The following is a 19,346-nucleotide window of genomic DNA, read 5'->3' on the forward strand; positions in this document are numbered from 1 at the left end:
AGGGAGGTGGCAGCACTAGAGATTTCCAAGCTGCTCCGCAAACGAGACATCGAACCGGTCCCCCCCAGATCAGTCTGGATCAGGCATTTACTCCTGGTTGTTTTTAGTGCCAAAAAAGATGGGGGACCTCAGGCCCATCTTGGATCTGTCAACCTTGAACCTGGCTGTAGCCAAGCAGAAATTCCGGATGATCACCCTACAGTCCATTCTACCTTGTCTTCGAGAATGCGACTGGATGTGCTCGATAGACCTCCAGGACACTTACTACCACATCAAGATTTGCAGAAGCTCCAGCAGATTCCTTGGCTTCTGGCCGGGAGCCAATCATTTCCAGTTCAGAGCCCTAATCTTCAGTCTCACCACAGCCCCCAGGGTGTTTACCAAGGTAATGGCAGTCGTAGCGGCTCACCTGAGGCTTCAGGGAATTCAGGTATTCCCTTACCTAGACGATTGGCTCCTCACTGCTTCCACCATGCGTCTTCTTTGCATAGCCAGAGGCTCTTTCCTTCATCTTGCAGACCAGCTGGGGGATCACTATCCATGTGTCCAAGTCCCTCTTGGACCCGGTGCAGATCTTGGACTTTATCGGGGCATGGCTGGACACCCTTCAATTGAAAGTCTTCCTAACTCCAGACAGGGTCTAGAGCCTACGGGCCCATATATCAGTGGTTCTTGGCCCCAGGCTACCAAAGGCGGGTAACGTTCTCCAAACCCTAGGCTCTATGGCTACAGCATTCTCGAGCCTCCCCTGTGCACGTCTTCACATGCGGGTTCTTCAGTGGACTCTGGCTGTACAGTGGTCTTGGCCAGATCTCCCCATGGAATATACAATTCAAATCAGCAAAGCCTGCAGGGCGTTGCTTCTCTGGTGGCTCCAATCGCCGGAGATCTTAGCGGGATGCCCATTTGTGTCACCCACAGCCCAAGCCACATTGACCACAGACGCCTCCCAGATCAAGACCAGATTGCATATCATGTTATGGAGATGAGAGCAGTGCTTTTAGCGTTGCAAGCCTTTCACACTGTCCTTCCTCTGTTGACTATTGCAGTTCACAAGAAACACCTTCCAACCACCGAAAAATTCACTTCACAAGACACATCATCGAACCATAACCATGAGGAAAAATGCTGACAGAGATGATACATCATCTCTGTCAGCATTTTTCCTCATGGTTATGGTTCGATGGTGTTTCTTGTGACTATTGCAATTCAGTCAGACAACATGTCAGTTGTCTGGTACATCAACAAACATTTTAGCAGACAGATTGAGTCAGGCTATTCGAATGCCATACGAGTGGTCTCTGAAAGAATCGATAGCGGGGGAGATCTTCCTTGCGTGGGGTCAGCCTTGTTGCAATCTCTCTCCGCATCTCCTTCCAGTGCGAAGTGCAGCGAGTTCTTCGCTCTGATCCCTCACCCATGCTTGGCCTCCTGGGTTACGGTATGCTTATCCCCCGTTACCTCTCATTCCGAAGTTTCTTCAGAAAGCTTGCCAACTGGGGTGCAAAGTGATCCTCATTGCCCTGTTCTGGCCTCATCAGGTGTGGTTCCCCTTCCTCTGGTCTCATGTTCTAGCTCCTCCTTGGATTCTGGATCTAATTTCCCATCCCTCGAGCACTAACCTGGACAGCCTCAAGCTGGCAGCTTGGTTGCTCCAGTTCCCTTGATTGCCAGGAGTCCCGGTCTTTCATCTTCAGTAAAAACTATTCTGGTGGCATCCCATAAGGCCTCCACTAGGAAGATTTACCACAGTAAATGGAAATGATTTTCTGTTTGGGCGTCTCAGAGGAACCTGGATCCCTTTACAGCCCCTGTTCCTGCAGTGTTGGATTTCTTAGCCAATATTTTTCAACAAGGGGCTAGTTCCTCCACGGCGAAAGTGCAACTGGCAGCTATCTCCAATTTCCATGTCATGCCCCCTTACTTGATCTTCCATAAGGACAGGGTTTCTCTCCGCACAAACCCTTCCTTCTTACCAAAAGCAGCTTCTGAGTCAAAAATTAATCAAACAGTTAACCTGCCTGTTTTCTTTCCAAATTTTCAGAACAAGGGTGAATATAAGCTGCATTTGCTAGATGTTCATAGACAGCTTTGTTTTTATTTACACAGAGCAAAGTCCTTCCGTAAGTCTGACCAGTTATTTGTGTCCTTTTCTAAACCCTTTCTGGGCAGCCATTTCCAAGGTTTCCTTAGCTAGATGGAGTATACAATGTATTTTGCAAAAGGTCTGTCCCCGCCTGGTCCTGTTAAAGCTCATTCTACCAGATCTATGGCGACTTCTGCTGCATTTTGGTCTAGGGTTCCACCTGATGACATTTGTGCGGCAGCAACCTGGGCAAGGTCACATACCTTCATTTCTCATAATAAGTTGGATTTGGTCTCCAGAGGGAGGGAGAGCATCCTTCGGCTCTGCAGTGCTCAGGAATATCCTTCCATGAGGGCCTCCCAGGAGTTTAAGTAGCTGAGGACTCTGGTTGCAGATAAAGTGAAGTTATGCAGATAAAGAAGTTATGTACTCACTCTAACGTTCCATCTGAGTAGTTACACTTCATTTTTCTGCAGCCATCCCGACCTCCTTCCCCCGAACCTGTTCAAGGTTTATTATATAGTTGAGTTGCTAATTGGTTGAGTAGTAGCAAACTCTATCTGTGGGAAGGTAGGAGATGGTGATGGGTTATGGGTAAGAGGGAGGAGCTTGGAGCAGATGCTTGAAAAGTTGCCGGCTCGGATCTGAATACCCACAGGTTGCAGAAAAATGAAGTGCAACTACTCGGATGGAACTTTATGGTGAGTACATAACTTCTTTTTGCTATTGGTTGTTCCTCAGACCACTCACTCACCTCTCTATCTTCGTCTAGTGTAGTCCTTTTGGCCACCACAAACTGGGGGCTGCTATGTCTTCTTCCACTGTTCCAGTGTCTGATCCAAGCATGAGAGAATCATCTTCAGGGATGAGAGATGCTCCTGGCAATTTGTCACATGGTAATGAGGCAAAAGACCATTAGTCTAATCAGACATCCATCCTTTGAGTTGGTCTTCATCCACAGGGACTTCTATAAAGAAAAAAAAAGACTAAACATTGTTCATCTCAGGAAGTAATTAAAGTTAAAAAAGATGATTTCCTTACATTAGCAAGGCATGAATTACAGGTTGTGAATCCTAGTATACTGAAGCCATTACAAGTGGACATCCCCTTTGTAGAAATTTGTGGGGAACCAGGGTCTGATGATTCTGATAATGACAGAGATGGTGCTTTTCTTACAGATTCACAAGCCCCTATTCTCTCTGACTGTAAGGAAAATATTAACTCTTACTTTCCTTTGGAAGGATTTGCTTTTATTCAGACCATAGCCAAGATGACTAAGGTACTTTTATGAGAACAAATAGATGCTCTCCCTGAACTTGGGAGATGTAATATATTACAGATGGATATTCCTCATTTCTTCTACCTACTGTACTGCCAGCTATGGAGGAAGTGTTGAATGCTGCCTGTGATCATACTGATATCTCGCTGACATCCCCTAACAAAACAGATGAAATGTACAAGGTGCCTCAGAATGGCACTGGATAGAAAATCCTCCATTCATGGGAATTCCTTCCTATCTTTCATACAAAACAGAATATGTTCCTTGGGTTCTTTAGTCTTTACACACCCAAAAAGTGATAGAACCAGTTTCCTGAATTGGGGTTTCAAGTACATCTCCTGATTGGGTTCTCTTTGCGAATAGGTCTTACCTTGTGATTGGCTCGCCCCTTACCCCCACAGTATTATGAAAAACACTCATCTGCTTAAGTTTTGTTCCAGGTGTAATAATAAAATAAGATTTTTAAGATAAATTGTCCGGGAACTGCTTTCTTTTAAGTGGGAATTGTTTTTACATGTTTTCGTAATCAGATTTAAATATATGGCATCTAGTAAGAATTTGGAACCGCAGATACATTTTTATTTTATTTTTATTTATTTTACATTTGTTGACCGGGCTAGTCTGGCTGGATACATGTCCATTTTCAGCAGAGGCCCGAGGAGAAAAGCTCCACTATATACTAGTAAAAACATTCAAAAAGGACAATAAAAGAAACAAAAGAAACAAAAATTATAAGAATGTAAAGAACAAATTCAATGTAGTGTAGATACATTTACAGTAGCACGTTAAGATAGGTAAACAAAACAAATGAGAAATACAGAGGGGATCCATGATCCCATATTTTTTCATAACAACTATAAGAATCAAAAATATTTACAATATTAAGAATTATGATAAACAATTAGTGCCTGAGCACTAGTTCTAGGAAACAGAAATTGCACAGCAGGGATGATTAATAGATTTAAAAACAAGGTGAGATGACATGTTGCAGTAATATATCTTATAAAAGGAGAAAGTGACCTTGTAGAGAAAAAAGAAAGTCAATTTGAGAGATAGGCAAGCTACAGAGGGTTAGTATTGAGAGAAGAAGGAGAAGTAATGAAGAGAAGTATAAAGAAAGTTAGATGGGAGGTCAGTCTGGATTCAAGCAAGGGCATAGCCAGTGGGATTTGAGACAGTTTTAGTTGTTTCTTGAAAAGTTGTGATGAGCCCAAAGTGGTCAATTCTGTGGGGAGTTTATTCCAGTATGGGCCAATAGTATTGGTGAACAAGGAGTCGCCTGCCTTATTGTGTGACTTGAGAGTGGCTACTAGCAGTTTGTTTGCAGAGCGAAGGGAAGAGAGATTCTTAGGACAGGAACTGCTTGTTGTGCAGCCCAGCTTAATAGTTTTCTGTAAACCGCAGAAGCTATTAATTTTATTCCAATAAAAATAAGTTTCTGGTGGCCAAAAGGACTAAAGGTACATGGTAACATTGTCTTAAAAGATGCTTATTATCACTTTCCCATAGCCACAGACTAAAGGAAATTTCTAAGTTTCTCTGTTTCTGGGGCAAGTTTTCAGTTCCCTGCATTACATTTTGGATTATCTACATCTCCAAGTGTTTGCCAAATGTCTAGCCTCAGTTGTGTATCTCATTGTAGACTGAATGGCATTTACATGCTTCCTTATTTAGAAGAATTGCTTATTTGTGCAGAGTATTTATCCAGATTTCAGCAATCACTAACATGGGTTATGTCGCTTCTGACTAGTCTGGGCTTCCAGATGAATGTTGCAAAATCTTCCTTGACTGTCTTACAGGATTGTGTTTCTCAGCTGCATTCTAAATACTTCTCTTCAAAAGGACTTTCTGATAAAAGAAAAAGTGAATTCTTATCTGGACTCATTCCTGAGCTTTTACAATCAGTCTAAGACTTTGTGCTTCATGTTTTCTATGATTCTACTGTTTCCTCTAGCCAGGTTTCACATTAGAAAGATATAATAGCTGTAGAAAACATATGAAGCATCCTCTGGAGCATCGAGTTCCAGTTTGGGGCTTTCTAAAAACAGAACTGCGTTGATGGAGACAATGAATTCAGCTACACTCAAGTATTCCATTCTCTTCTCAAACCCCTAACCAGTTTATCTCCATAGAGATTTCAGATTTTTGGTGGGGACCAGTTTCTATGGGGTTAAAGGTATAATGCTTGTGGAGCCATTCAGACAGACCAAATCACATAAATATAAAGCAGAAGTTAGCTGTGATCCATGCCTTGAAATTTTTTCATCACCTGTTGTTCATCAGGACCTCTTCAAGTGATTATAGGCAATACAACAGTCATGTGGTACATAAGCAGTGAAGGTGCAAGGTCATACCCACTAATGCAAGCTGTTTGTGATGGTAAGTGTACACCATTCCTTAACCCACCAAGCATGTTACATTCCATCAGAGCAAAGCATAGAGGCAGACAAACTGAGCAGGACTAGGACAGACCCTCCTGAATGGAAATTGAATGAGGGGGTCTTCCAGGATCCAGTCATGGGGAACACCTCAAAAAGAGCTGTTTGCCTATTTGCAACAATTCTGAACCAGGACTTCTTGTAAGCAAAAGGCAGACAGGATGTGTTTTCATTACATTGGACAGGAAAGTTACTTTATGCTTTTCCTCTCTTTCCACTGATTCTCTTGGTACTTTTAAAGATTCAGACCCACTCCCCAGAAATAACTGTGGCGACTTCCTTTTGGTTCAGGCAACATGGTTCTCCCTTTTTTATGGAATTGGCCAAGAGCAATTGCAGCAATCTTCTTCATAGTCTAGATATATTCACGCAAGATACACGAGGAGTTTAATACACTGCTGTCTCAGTCGACTTCAACTGACTGCATGGATGATTTAATTCTAATACCTTTTAGCAACTTATTTCATGAGGAAGTGTATTGGGTACTAAAGGAGGCAGGAAAATCCTATCTGCACGTAAGTGGAAGTGATTTTCTAATAGCCAATAACCAGGAGCCCATCAGGGATTTTGTACCACTGGTGCTTAGATATTTGTGGGAGTTGCTTTCCAGTGGCCTATTTTATTCCTAATTAAAGTTTAATCTTGCAGCCATTTCAGAATGCCTGCCTGTGGATCCTACACTTTCTTCTCTGTTTGAGGGAAAACAGTTTATGAAAATGAGTTTTGCACAGGAGACGTCCTTGCAAATAGGTTGCTCCTTACTGGAATCTCCATTTTGTGTTAGAGAAGTTGACTGTTACCTTTGAACCTGCTCATCTAACTGATTTAAGATTCTTGATTTGGAAGACTGTTATTATAGATAAGAGTATCTGAGTTGCATGATGAGCTGTCATGGTGGGTGAACTTTACCTCATATTTCCCAGAGATATGGTCATATTACTTGCAGACTCCTTTTTTATGCTGAAAGTCGTTTCATAGTTTACTTTGAATCAAGCCATCTGTCTCCTGGTTTTATATCCAGAACCTAAAAAACAGAGTGAAAAGGATTCTGCATACCCCAGACATTCATGGGTAGTTCAGGCACTATCTTGCAGAACTAAGTCCTTCAGAAAAGATGATCATCTGTTTATTTCTTATCAAGAGAAATCCTTTGCCTAAACAGATAATTTCCAGGTGGTTGTCCACAGTTATTCTTTTTGTTAGCAAATTCTTTCCAGGCAGTATCAAGGCAAATTCTACTAGATCCATGTCTTCTTTGATGGTATACTAGAAAGGAGGTGGACTCTAAAAGCATTCTAGAGGCAGCTACATGAGCCTCCATACATACTTTTACAAAAAACAAAATGCAAACTGGATTCATTTTCAAGGTCTAGGGTGAACTTTTCTAGGATAATTCTCCAGGGACTCATGGATCCGTATCCTTCCTCCCCCTAGGTTGGATAGGATCTGCTTGCATTGTGTGTGTGTGTGTGTGTGTGTGTGTGTGTGTGTGTGTGTGTGTGTGTGTTTGAGAAAATGCCCTCCAATGAATACACCTGCCGGCTAGAGGTACTCTGGCTCAAACCCTGTACCTTGGGTACTGGTAAAAAGAGCCTAACATCCCTAGCCGCAACCACTTGTGAATTTTTGCTTCATATTTTTGTTCTATTCCTTATTAAATCTGTGGTTTACAGGATTTTTTTGGCAAATCACTGAAGGATTGAATTCACTAAACAATGACAGGCATTTGAATTTCAGACTTCATATTCTTCAGAAAAGAAATGGTAACCTTTTATTTTAGCAATTTTCTAAGTTTATAAGATCGGTATTTGAAATTTGTCCCTATTTTGGGCAGTATTCCCCCATTATTGGCTTTGCCCAGGTTTTTTGTGCTAAGACATTAAGAGCTAAGGTGAGAAGTGAGAACTGAATTCAGTAAGTGATAACCATTTAAGTTTCAGTCTTCCTGTCTTTTAGTAAACTGCTGATTTGGCATAGTGGTATGTTGCTCTGACTATAGTACACAGGGTCCTGGGTTCAAGATAGTGAAATGCATGGTGGTAACACATTTTATTCTAGCAACTTTCCAAAATTATACAAGCAATGTTTAAAATGTGTTCCTGATTTTTGGCCTTTTGCACCCCCCCCCAAACAAAACTGAAATTGACAATAAGTGTTAGATGCTGTGCAAGATGCCTATGGCTTACTCTACTGTCATTCTGTTTTATGTATTATATATATATATATATATATATATATATATAAGTGTGCGTGTGTTTGTGTGTGTGTATGTGGAAGTAGACTTTTATGATGGAAATGTTCTGAATTGGGCAGTTTTTGTCATTATTGGTTCATGCATTTTGTTTCATTGACTACTAGAAAAATGTTCAAACAATGCATTTAAAATGTGCTCTAACTTAAGTCTAACTAGTGTGCTGTATTATACAAGGAATATAATTTAAAAAAGTCAGGAAGGTTCATAGGTTCACAGGTTCATAGATTAGTACTAAGCTAACTGCCCTTGTGAGCCAATTTAAGCCTAGCCAATTATCCCTTGTGAGACTCAAACCCTGCACCTTGTGTTTGTAAGGCAAACACCTTAACCATTAGGCCACCCTTCCACCCAAGGTGTATCAAAGAATGCATGTATGTTTCTCGTTTTGCGTGCAAGGGGCCTATGATTTGAAAACAGCCCAAAGGCAATCTTTATCCACCACTGGCCAGATGCATTTTCTTTGTATGTGGTGTGTGTTTCAGTGCTGTTTCAATGAATGTGAGTTTCAAGGGCAGAGAAGTTTTAAAGTCAAGTCTATTTCATTGTGAGACAGTATTGCTTTGTTTAGCAGATATCTATTAGTGTTTGTGCTTTGTGCTATAAAACGTAAAAATAAAATCCAAATAATCATTGTAGAAGTAAAGCAGTATTCACACATTAGTGTTTATGGTAAATTAGGCGAAATAGCCAGGTAATGGGACATTGGAATGGCTGCAGGGGGACTCTAGTGCTATATTTTGTTTGTCTGTTCTTCAGTTTGCGTTTGAAAGTTGGTATGCCACAATTCCATTGGCGTGGGTGGGGTTATGTAATTATGTATGCAAATTTTGTTAATCAGCGTACAGATTTGTACCTATTTTTCATGGGCCTTGTCCAGATTTTTGATGTTTCCAGGTTGAGAGGTATGTTCCTAACCCTTATAGACCTACCATTGAACCAGGCAAGACATTCAGGTACTCTCGCAGCCTACCTTAATATCGTTCCACCACTTATATCTATGACAGTATCCACTGACTTTGCCGATTCCTGCAACAGGACTCATATAGCCTATTGCTCAGCTATTACACCTCCTAAACAAAGTACCTAGTCTCTAATTAATTCCTATATCTTCTTTACACTCACTGCATGAAGTGTCCTTTATAAATTTTGCTAGCTGAAGACTACTTGTATGGAATGTTCTCATGTATGTACTCTGTGTTGCTTTTATAGTATATCTTGATTTGAGAATGATTACTTATGGACTTTTTTTCACCAATTGTATAAGCTGCCAATAATACGTACTAAATGTCTTTATTAATGTAAATTTTGTATTGTATGTGAAATGTCTGTGAAATATGTGCAGCTTTTCTCCCCGGGACTCCACTGAAAATGGGCACTTCTGGCCCAGCTGGACCATCCCGGTAAACAAACGCAAATAAATAAAATAATAAATAAGTAACTTTGTGTAAGCTACACTTACTCATAACAGTAGATATTTGAATTCCTCACTGCTGCAGTAGCCACACTCACCCTCAAAATGCCTAACATTGTTTATAGTTGTGGTTGAGAGCAGGGTTCTTTCCTTTTTTTACTTTATATATTTCTTTATTTTTGCATTTTGGTTCAGGATTGTTATACTCTTCTCTGCCTCTGTATGGGCAAGAAAATCCTGCAGAAGTCTTCATTCTGACAGTTGATTTCACTCTTTGGGATTAGGCAATCAACAGTCAGAGTTGTTGGGGGGTGAGGTAGTGGGACAGATTTATTAAGCTTGCTACCTGTTTCCTGTGCAGGGAAAATGTATAGCTTAAAGGCTACTTGCACTAGGGAGGAATTTGAACATCTACATTATGGGTGACTGCAGTTTATAGAACTCTACATTCCCAAATGTACTTTAAGGGCACCACTGTATTTTGCATATGATTTACAGGTTACAGTCTAGTTAGTTTTGTTTTGAAAGCACAATTGCTACCTATCCAAAATATCTTGTAGTTAGAGATGTACCCATTACTATGTCTGAAGTGCATTTTGTGGTTTTGAACCTGCTTTTTGCATTTTAGGCTATGTAAGTAGTGATGTCTAGTCATATCCTGCAGTAGTCAATAATGGAGACTTTATGATATGGAAAGGAAATAGATGGTTCATGTATAAAGCTGTCTGTCCTTCATGGTCAGTCAACCACAAAGTAGTAGAAGTGTACAGATTCTCTTTTCATTTTGCAGAAAAATGTCTTGTGTTGTCCTAGGTATTGCTTATGTATTTAACTGTCCCATGCATCCCTTTTTCTGTAGGTTTTAGCTTAAATTTTACTAAATGTGAGTCTTTGTTCATTCACTGTTTGCCACCTTAAATCATTCACTTGTAATATGCTGCACACTGTTCTATTTTTGATGTATTTTATGAACCTTAAAGACAGTTTTCCAAGTCAATCTTCAATATGTGATTTACAGGGCGATAAGATCGACAGACGGGTAAGTGTTTTTTGGCACGGTATCAGTGTGTCTGTCTTGATTTTTGCTTCTCTTAATGCTTTAAGTTCTTGCATTTGTCTGGCTACCAGGTGTTAGTCTAACATGGTTGGTTTCTTTCTGTGTGTGTATATTTAAGGTGCTGGGTTTTTATCAACTTTGTGGAGAAGGGGGTCTTTGAGTTGAAGTTTCCCCACTTTTCAGTAGAGGGTGATGGCTGATCAATGATGACAATTATATCTAACCAATGCACACTTACTGTCTGTCTTACTCTGTCTTAACACTGAAATCATATGGTTCAGCAACACTTTGCTTTTCATTTAGAGGCAAAATGAATATTTACTGTGTAGTATTAGCAGGAATTTGTTGCTTGGACTTTGTTTAGTCTGAGAGTTTACTGGCTTAATTACAAGCGATGTAAGCAAGGAAAGCTTGTGCAGTAACTTGTACAATTGTACTTTGGTCAGCAGCGGTTCTATGAGCTCGTCGAACTGCACTTCATAACATTTAACATTGGTCTTCTTGGTCTGAATAAGTAGCACATTGCTGTCTTATAGTAGCAGACATTTCTTGTTTAGTTTCCCTTTTATCAAGTAGATCTAATAAACAAATCTCAAGTGGAAAAACATGTAGCTGGTGTTGTGTAGATAGGAGCCAGTGTAACTAAACTCAAGGCATAACTCTTTGACAGTGCACATATTGAAGCCACTTTAATTATAATTTTGTCAGAGGTGACTGAGAGGTAGCAAAAAATGTGTTGCAGTGTTATGACGTAGTATGTGGTGGTTTGCACGTGCAACAGTGTTTTTCTTCCTTTTTTTAATAGCACCTTATGCACAAAATGCTTGTGTATCTAACATTGCTGATTTGCTTATGAAGTGTGATCTGTAGATGGGACTTTTTTCCTGTTACTATTGTAAAAATATACTAAGTTTACTCGTGATTTACTGGATCTCACTTGTACATTTGGATTACAGTGATGTAGCTTGCATTATTATACATCTGTTAATGTTGAACCTGTTTTGTTTTTAAGCTGCTATAGCATTAGGCCTTTAGTATATGGAATTTACTAAAGAGTGCTATTAAGTCATGAACTGTAATTACTGATGGCTCAAAATAGAAGTGTTCTTATTAAAGGAAATGATTAGTGTTAGCCATATTTTTCTTTTAATTACCTCCACTTCGCTCATAATTTGGCAAGGAGAGTTTAAAAATGTGCCTAATACTTCATTCTTACTCTGAAAGTCTCTCGGCATTTCCCGGTTAGGGGTCGCCACAGTGGAACTCTGGTCCACTCATGATTGGCAGTGGATTTTTACAGTGCCAATTTGCCGGCCCGACACCCAACCTTCAACGAAGATGCGCCCATTCACGCTCGCACCTACCTGCATGCCTTTAGTGTTATTCAACCGCGGGGAGGACATGCAGACTCCACACAGAAGGAGCTCCAGCCAAGAATCGAACAGGAAAACCTGTTGTTGTGAGGCGACAATGCTAACCCCTGCACTTTCATTCTTACTCTACCTATCCTTTTTATACCCATTCCAGTTGAACCTCAAACATAGGATGGGGGTACTTAAGGAGACAGCAGCAACCATAAAGAGTATCACATTCATGAAGTACCAGAAAGCATTTGAAGAACTAAGCTAACACTAGATTGAAGAAAATAGATTTTACCCCTAGGAATAACTGCAAGTAGGGGTATTGAAAATAGGCAAGAGGGGGCTAGAATGTACGAATTTTCACATACATATCTAAGCAGTGTAACTTCATCTTCTCTAATTTTTGCAAGTGCATTTCTGTCCAGTTTGTCATGACAGTTTCATAAAGCAAAGCACAGCACTTCCTTACCAAAGAGTTCATTAGAATGTATACAAGTAGCAATTATTAGTACTTAATTTTATGACTTATTGTTAAATATTACATAGTCCTCACAGCACTGATCCTCAGTGTCAGGCACAGAGAGATATGTTTTACATTCAGAAGCATGAATGTCAATGGCATTAGTGATTGGGCCACTTGACTGATAATGTGATCCTGAAAGCTATTCTCTGTCATTAGTGATTGGGCCACTTGACTGATAATGTGATCCTGAAAGCTATTCTCTGTCATCGGTTCATTTCCACACTATGACTGAGCCAGTGAGACTGCAGAAAGGAGAGCAGTCATTGCTTTAAGTGGATTAGCTGCTGCATTAAGACTTAAAAGAGGAGTGCTGTGCAGGAAGCAGAGAAATTGAAAGGTATGTGCATAACTGTGCCTTTCCATGCATGTTCCCATAGAACTGCATTGAAAGCTATTACATACACTGAGGTGGAAGAATACATGTGTACTTTGTGTTAATGCCCCTTCTCCAGGGGATTGCGGCGTTGGATGTCTCCTTGCCCCAAGTACTGACTTGCCTATGCGCCCCAACCCATTAGTTGAACCTGAGTCACCTGGTTGTAGGTATGGTTTTATCACTGTACTCTAGCTCTGCTGGTGTCTTAGCTTTACCTGTTGCCCTGCATTTTGGAAGTCAGAGTGGGGGTCAGGTGGAGATTTCTTAAAGTTTGCAATGCTGTATCTGGTTCTTGTTAGTTTCCTCCAACCAACAAAATATAAAAAAAATTGTCACCAAAGAAAGCATTGTGGATGATTATGAAATTCAGTAATTTGGCCCCAGTCGGTCTTCATATACAAGATGATTTGAGAGGAGTTTCTTCAGCAGTTTAGTTGAACTCCTTGGGTTATGAATTTATAAATGTTTAAGCTCAGGAGATAACAGAGTGGTGCATGGTTAATCTTTAGAATATTAGATGTTTGAGGATTTAAGATTTGGGCAAACTCTACTTTTTTTCTTGCTTGAATTGTAGTTAACTATGTAATTTATCAGCAAGCAAGGAAGATTCGGTTTTTCTGTTGGGTTGATTGCATAAGGCAGCTTGAATGAATTGGGATTCCAACAGATATAAAAAGAATTTAACTTGTTGCTGTTATTAAAGCCTTTTTTTTATTAAGACAAGGGTATGTTCTGTTTGTGTCAAAGCATGGTTGGTGTAGTTTGGGAACAAGGAATTAAATGTTAAGGTAGTACTGGACTTCTTTGCTAAGTATTTGCAGACATCATGTCTGTCTGAAATTGGTCTTAGTCCTTATTAATTTCAGATCTCTTATATTAAAGACCAACCTTTTATTCACATTTTTTAACAACAAAGTGTTTTCTTAATTTACCTTAGCTATGATTTAATGGAATTAAATTAGAGGATACAAGGTGCCTAGTAACAGTCTTAATGTTATTGGCACAAAATGTGTTTAAGTCACGGGTTACATGGTGATAAAAAAATGACTCCAGTCTATTGTGCAATGAGCAAAGAGTATATGAGTTATGGCTGTTATTAGCTACAGTGTATCATTAGTGACTGTTTTTATGTTGCACATTCTGACTGCATTACAACTCTGTACTGAGAACTGAATTAAAGATAAGTACAAGTGGGGACTGCTGTCATCTGCATCATAGCAAATCTAAGAAGACTAAGACGCTATTAGTTATTTTTGTCATTCACCTGTGCGAAAGAAAGTCTGGATTGGTGGAGTGGCTGATCTTAAAAAAAAAGAGGCAACATGACTCTGATGAAACCCCTCACCCTGTGTTAGGAGGTACGAGAGTTTTCTGCCTGTATCTTGGTATTCCTCTGGGGAAGGACATTCATTAGACAACGAGGTCTTTGATATGAAGGATTAGCCTACCAGTCAGTTTATCCCTTGGAGTGAAATTTGTAATAAGTGGATATTTGTCAGGATGATAAGTTAATATTCAAGTGTTAAAAAAAAAGAAAAAATGAAAAATGGAGGGCAGAGGGACAAGCACTCCTCACTCCCTGCTAATTTTATGTGTGTGTGTGTGCGTGTGTATATATATATATATATATATATATATAATATGTATATATATATATTATATATGTGTATATATATATGTGTGTGTGTGTGTGTGTGTATATATATATATATATATATATATATATATATATATATATGTATATATGTATAAATATATATATATATATGTATGTCTGTATCTATCTGTATATATTTTCACACACATACCAACTCAGAGATCGCACTACGGTGGGAAAAGGGCAAATTCCCAGACCCCACTGTACCACTGTCTTGCATGTAGAGTTTTCTGCAGACAGAACAATAGAAAAAATAAAACAGCATTTGCTCTTAACTGCTACACTTGTATATTTTAATAGTCTATAAAACCTACTTGTTAGCCTTCCTTTTGCACCCATTTAACATTTTTGATCCTCCTAATGGGCAGGAGACATCTCCATTCATTCTGTAGGCAGGATGACAGCTGATTATCCCTTTCATTTCCTGTCTGGAATGAAAATCAAATCAACCCATCCTTACATCTCTGATGCAAAAGACTACTATTAGGCTGTGGGACCAGTGCACTGGTCATGTTTATCCCTTACCTTACTGACCTCCTTCTCTCTCCATATAGGCGGCTGTGATTTCTGCCATCACTGTTTTTTGCAGGAGCCACATGCATGCAGTCACACAAAACTGCCCCCTTTTAGTGGAATACCGAAAAAATGCAAAGTACCTGTAATCATGGCTGCACAGGTAAAAAAAACACACTCTCCAAAGCCAAGAACACAGCATCTATGGGACCTGACAGCATCCCAGGCTGCGTTTTACATGAACTACAGAACGAACTGGCACCCCACCTATGTACCATGCTCAATCATAGCCTCACCTCAGGCTTTGTGCCCATTGAATGGTGCACAGCAACGGTTATCCCACTACACACAAAGGGGGAGCCACCACGGACCCCAGGAACTACCGCCCCATTAGCCTGACGAGCCTGGTCTGCAAGGCTATGGAGCGTATCATCATGGAACTTATAAACAATGACATTTGTAATCTCCAAACTCTGGCCCTACCCAGTTTGGGTTTGTAAAAGGCAGATCATGTTTCCTAAACCTGATAGACTTCTTTGAATCGGTCAGCAAAGCTGTAGATGAGGGTAAGGTGGTACACACATCCTATCTAGATCTTGCCCTAGCTTTTGACACCATCGCCCACTCTGGAATTATAGACAAACTCACTAAACTAGGTATAAATCCCTATGTCACAAGACGGGTTGCCAACTTCAGACCAGTGACAAGTGGAGTACCACAGGGTTCAGTCCTAGGTCCTCGACTGTTTGGTAGCTACTTCTCTAAAGTACAGGCTAACACAGAAGGTCTTTGGCTAACAAAGTTCGCAGACGACTGCAAACTAGGAGCCATAATCAAATCTCCTAACGATGTGGACATCCTACAAAAGGGCCTCACTGAGACAGATGCCTGGTGTCAAAGCCATGGCCTCAAGCTCAATGGCAAAAAGTGCATTGTCATTCCTTTTGGTAAAAACTCTGTACCCCATAAACTACCACATAGGCGTCTACTTAACACCGAAAGTGTGATAAGAGACCTTGGGACACAGGTGGACAGTAGTCTCTCCTTTGATAATCACATCGCCACAGTAGTCAGGAAATCCTTCTACGTGGCACACCTCATCACAAAAGGTTTCTCATCCAGGAAAAAAGAGGTCATTGTTCCCCTCTACTCATCACTCATTAGACCCATTATGGAGTATAACGCCCCTTTTGGTATGTACCTCACAAGACATCTACAACAACTGGAAAGGCCACAGAAATACCTCACAAAGAGGATTACCGGCCTCAAACAGATTCCCTATGCAGAACGTCTCAAAGAACTCCAGCTTTACTCTGTCGCATATCACCTACTCAGAGGTGATCTCTGCCTAACATACAAAGCTATGTCAAACCTAGCGCTGTTGGACATGCTCCACGTAAAGAAATCCCAATCCCTCTGAGCTACACGCTCTAGGGACCTAAACCTTGTCACCACAATAAACAGAACATGCTGGAGGGATAGATTCCTGTCTCAGAGACTTCCCATACTCTGGAACAAACTACCTATCTATATCAAACAAAGCACCTCAGCATTCTTCAAGAAAAATCTTCATGATTGGATGGGAGATGGGAAATTCACCCCGGGGATCACTTCTGTGACTCTGCTTTATAGGGGCACAGGAAAATAATTTTCTTGGGTGGCAAAAGCCAGGGTACCGTTTGGCTAGGCTTATATAGGCCCTAGGGCCAATAGCCTAGTACCTACCTATGAACCTATGAATACTGTAATCTTCTGTGCATAGTACTTGCCAATAGATATGCAGCTATACACCTACACTCCTGCAAACGTCAGGCTCTGCACTAGACCACTTTCCCCTCCCTTATGATGGGTAAGGTAGCATCAGACATGTAACTCTAGTTCTACCAGTGCTGTTCTGCTTATCAAACCCAGTTGTATGGGATGTAATCAGGCCAAGGACCTACAGACCGCTTTCTGCTTATGCTGGAACCTTACACTGTATCCTTACACACACACACACACACACACACATATTTTTCTGTTGATGTATTAATATCTGTATATATGTATGTTTTGTATGCAGTGTAAGCGGTAGCTTACATTGCATTATTCATTTTAAGCTTGTCATGGGTTGGTCACATGTAATTCGCATAACATATGCATTGAAAAGACATTTTAATAAATGCAGCTTTTGTCTTTAGTATACTGAACAAAATTTAACATGCAGTATGTCTGGTGTTTTCGGTGGTATCCCACTGTAGAATGTTTGGTAGGACTTAGTCCTTCTCGACATCTGCTCTTACTTTGGAGCACTTCTTACTGCACTAAAACTTAAGAACACAATTTAAGCATTCTAAAGCTATAGCTCGAATGTCAGTGTTCTCATAGTTGACATTTTCTTTCAGCAGTACTAGTTGTGGCTCTCATTACCCCCCCCCCCAGGACTTTTACAGATGTCTTCAGTTCTTTCTGTACAGCTTTAATTCCATTATTTGTCTGTTAGACCAGTTATAGAATGTTTTTTGTGCATGTACACTTTCTCAGATTATAAAATTTGAATGGCTACAAATCACTTTCAGTAGTAAATGGGTTGCTGGTATTCGATTCTTCAGTTATAGAAAAAGGCTTAAGTATTTGTTGCTTTTGTCATCTGATACAGGTTGCAAAGAGTAGCTTAGTAGATTTTAATTTTGATATGTAAAACCTTATAAATGAAGACCATGAGGTAGCATTGGGCATGCCTCTCAACCTCCAAGATACTTCCAAGCATTAAGAATCATAACATTGACTTTAAAAAAATCATAGCACTCGGTCAGAAAAAGTAACATAATTGTTTAAAAATTTATGTCACAAAATGATCACAGGAAAGCAATGCCCACAACTTTTCTTAATAAAGGGGCACCATGCTTTCATATGACTCGTCGGTAGTGCAAACAACAATTAAGACTCAGTATATATACTTAAAATGGGAACAAATTGGTAGCAGGGAAGCACGATAAATTTTAATGTCAGTATTAACAAAAAAGTCAGTTTAAATTTTGATCTAAAGTAGTTACTTCATTTGCTCTGCAACGTGTGGGTCTCGGATCCAAGCCGGGAGCTTTCCAAGCTCCAAAATCCGAGCTTCTAGCTCCTCCCCCTACCCATAATCCCCTGCTACCAACCATATTACCTCAGATCGTTTTTTGCCGCGGCTGAAGAAGCTTTCCTTTTTGAAGAGCTCCTGGCTGGGTGAGATCGTTCGTGATTTATAAACTCTCTAGAATTTAAAATCTTGTGTGTGTGGTATTAGCTCTTTTTTCTATCCCTTTTGGTGCTAGTTTAATATTTTTTGGTGCACTTAATTAGCCTTTCTTTCGTCACTCCCCCTCCCCCCTTAGCGTTTGGGTGTGTGTGTGAGTGCTAAGATGTCGGAAAGGCCTAAGGCCATTTTTTCTAAATGTACTGAGTGTGGCCACAAGCTTTCCCCAGCTGATGGCCACACTCAGTGCATTTTGTTCCTGGGGGCAGCCCATCTATCAGAGGCCTGCCAGATCTGTGCGGCCTTTAACCCCCGGGCACTTCGGGATAGGAAAAACAAGCTAATCCTGGCGGGAAAGCTCCCCCAGTAGTCAGCTTCTTCTTCCTCTCCCGTTCGGGCTCCGGCTGCCTCGGTGGCCTCGGCGCCCTCTGTTCCCTTAGCTCAACCCGGGACTCAACCTCCCTCTTCGGGTTTGAGCTCTGAGGAAACTAGTGCCTCTTCTGCTAGGTAGAAGAGGCACAAGGATAAGGAGGGACATAGATCCCATAAAAGGCGGGCTGAATCTCACCCCTCGGCTCTGCCAGCTAAAGCAGTTAAGTCTCCTTCGGGGGTCTCCGGATCCTCCACCTCTCGGCTCCGTTCGCCTAGCTTCTCGCCGGAGGAGGAGGATTGGTCTCCCTCGAGGTCGTCGAGGCGGCCCTCCCGGCCCGCCTCGACTACCTCTTCCAGGTCAACCAGAAGCATCTCCGAAGCGGATATGGATCAGATGATGCGTGGGGGGAGTGCGGCCCCCATGTTTGCCCTGATCACTTCTTCTCCGACTCGTTTTTGGATCTCGGAGTCATCGGATCCGGGCCCCTTCGGACCCAGGGATTTGTCGGCGCCGATAGCGCTGGTCTCTTCGACACCGACTATGCCCTCGAGCTTGTCGGATCCGAGCTCTCGGGGTTGAGGGCTGAGCGTCGGATCCGAGGGAGTTGTTGTGTCTTCGGAGCTGTTGGCTTCGGAGCGCACCTCTCTCTCGGCGCTAACTGCATCTGCTCCGACCCCGATCCCTTCCTCGGAGCCGAGGAGATTGCTCTCAGAGGCTGGCGAGGGCGATTCTCCTTCGGCTTTTGAGGTAGTGGAGAGGGTACTGTTGAGGTCCTCCAGGTCCCCGGTCCAGGCTTCG

At 41.2% G+C, this 19,346-nt stretch overlaps 1 protein-coding gene across 5 annotated transcripts in view; it reads left to right on the plus strand.

Moving 5' to 3' along the window:
* The window catches only part of USO1 (USO1 vesicle transport factor), a 1,866,649-nt gene that overhangs the window by 1,079,476 nt on the left and 767,827 nt on the right, over positions 1–19,346 (plus strand). For 3 of the 5 annotated variants that reach the window (XM_044061107.1, XM_044061108.1, XM_044061109.1), the window contains one exon: positions 10,487–10,507. The exons of the other annotated variants lie outside the window; for them this stretch is intronic. In XM_044061107.1, coding sequence (XP_043917042.1) covers positions 10,487–10,507 — 21 coding nt within the window. The remainder of the gene's footprint in view (positions 1–10,486; positions 10,508–19,346) is intronic. 5 annotated transcript variants of the gene reach the window in all.

Source organism: Protopterus annectens, chromosome 2.part0, assembly GCF_019279795.1.
Source record: "Protopterus annectens isolate FY-2018-M chromosome 2.part0, PAN1.0, whole genome shotgun sequence".
NCBI classification, from domain to species: Eukaryota; Metazoa; Chordata; order Ceratodontiformes; family Protopteridae; genus Protopterus; species Protopterus annectens.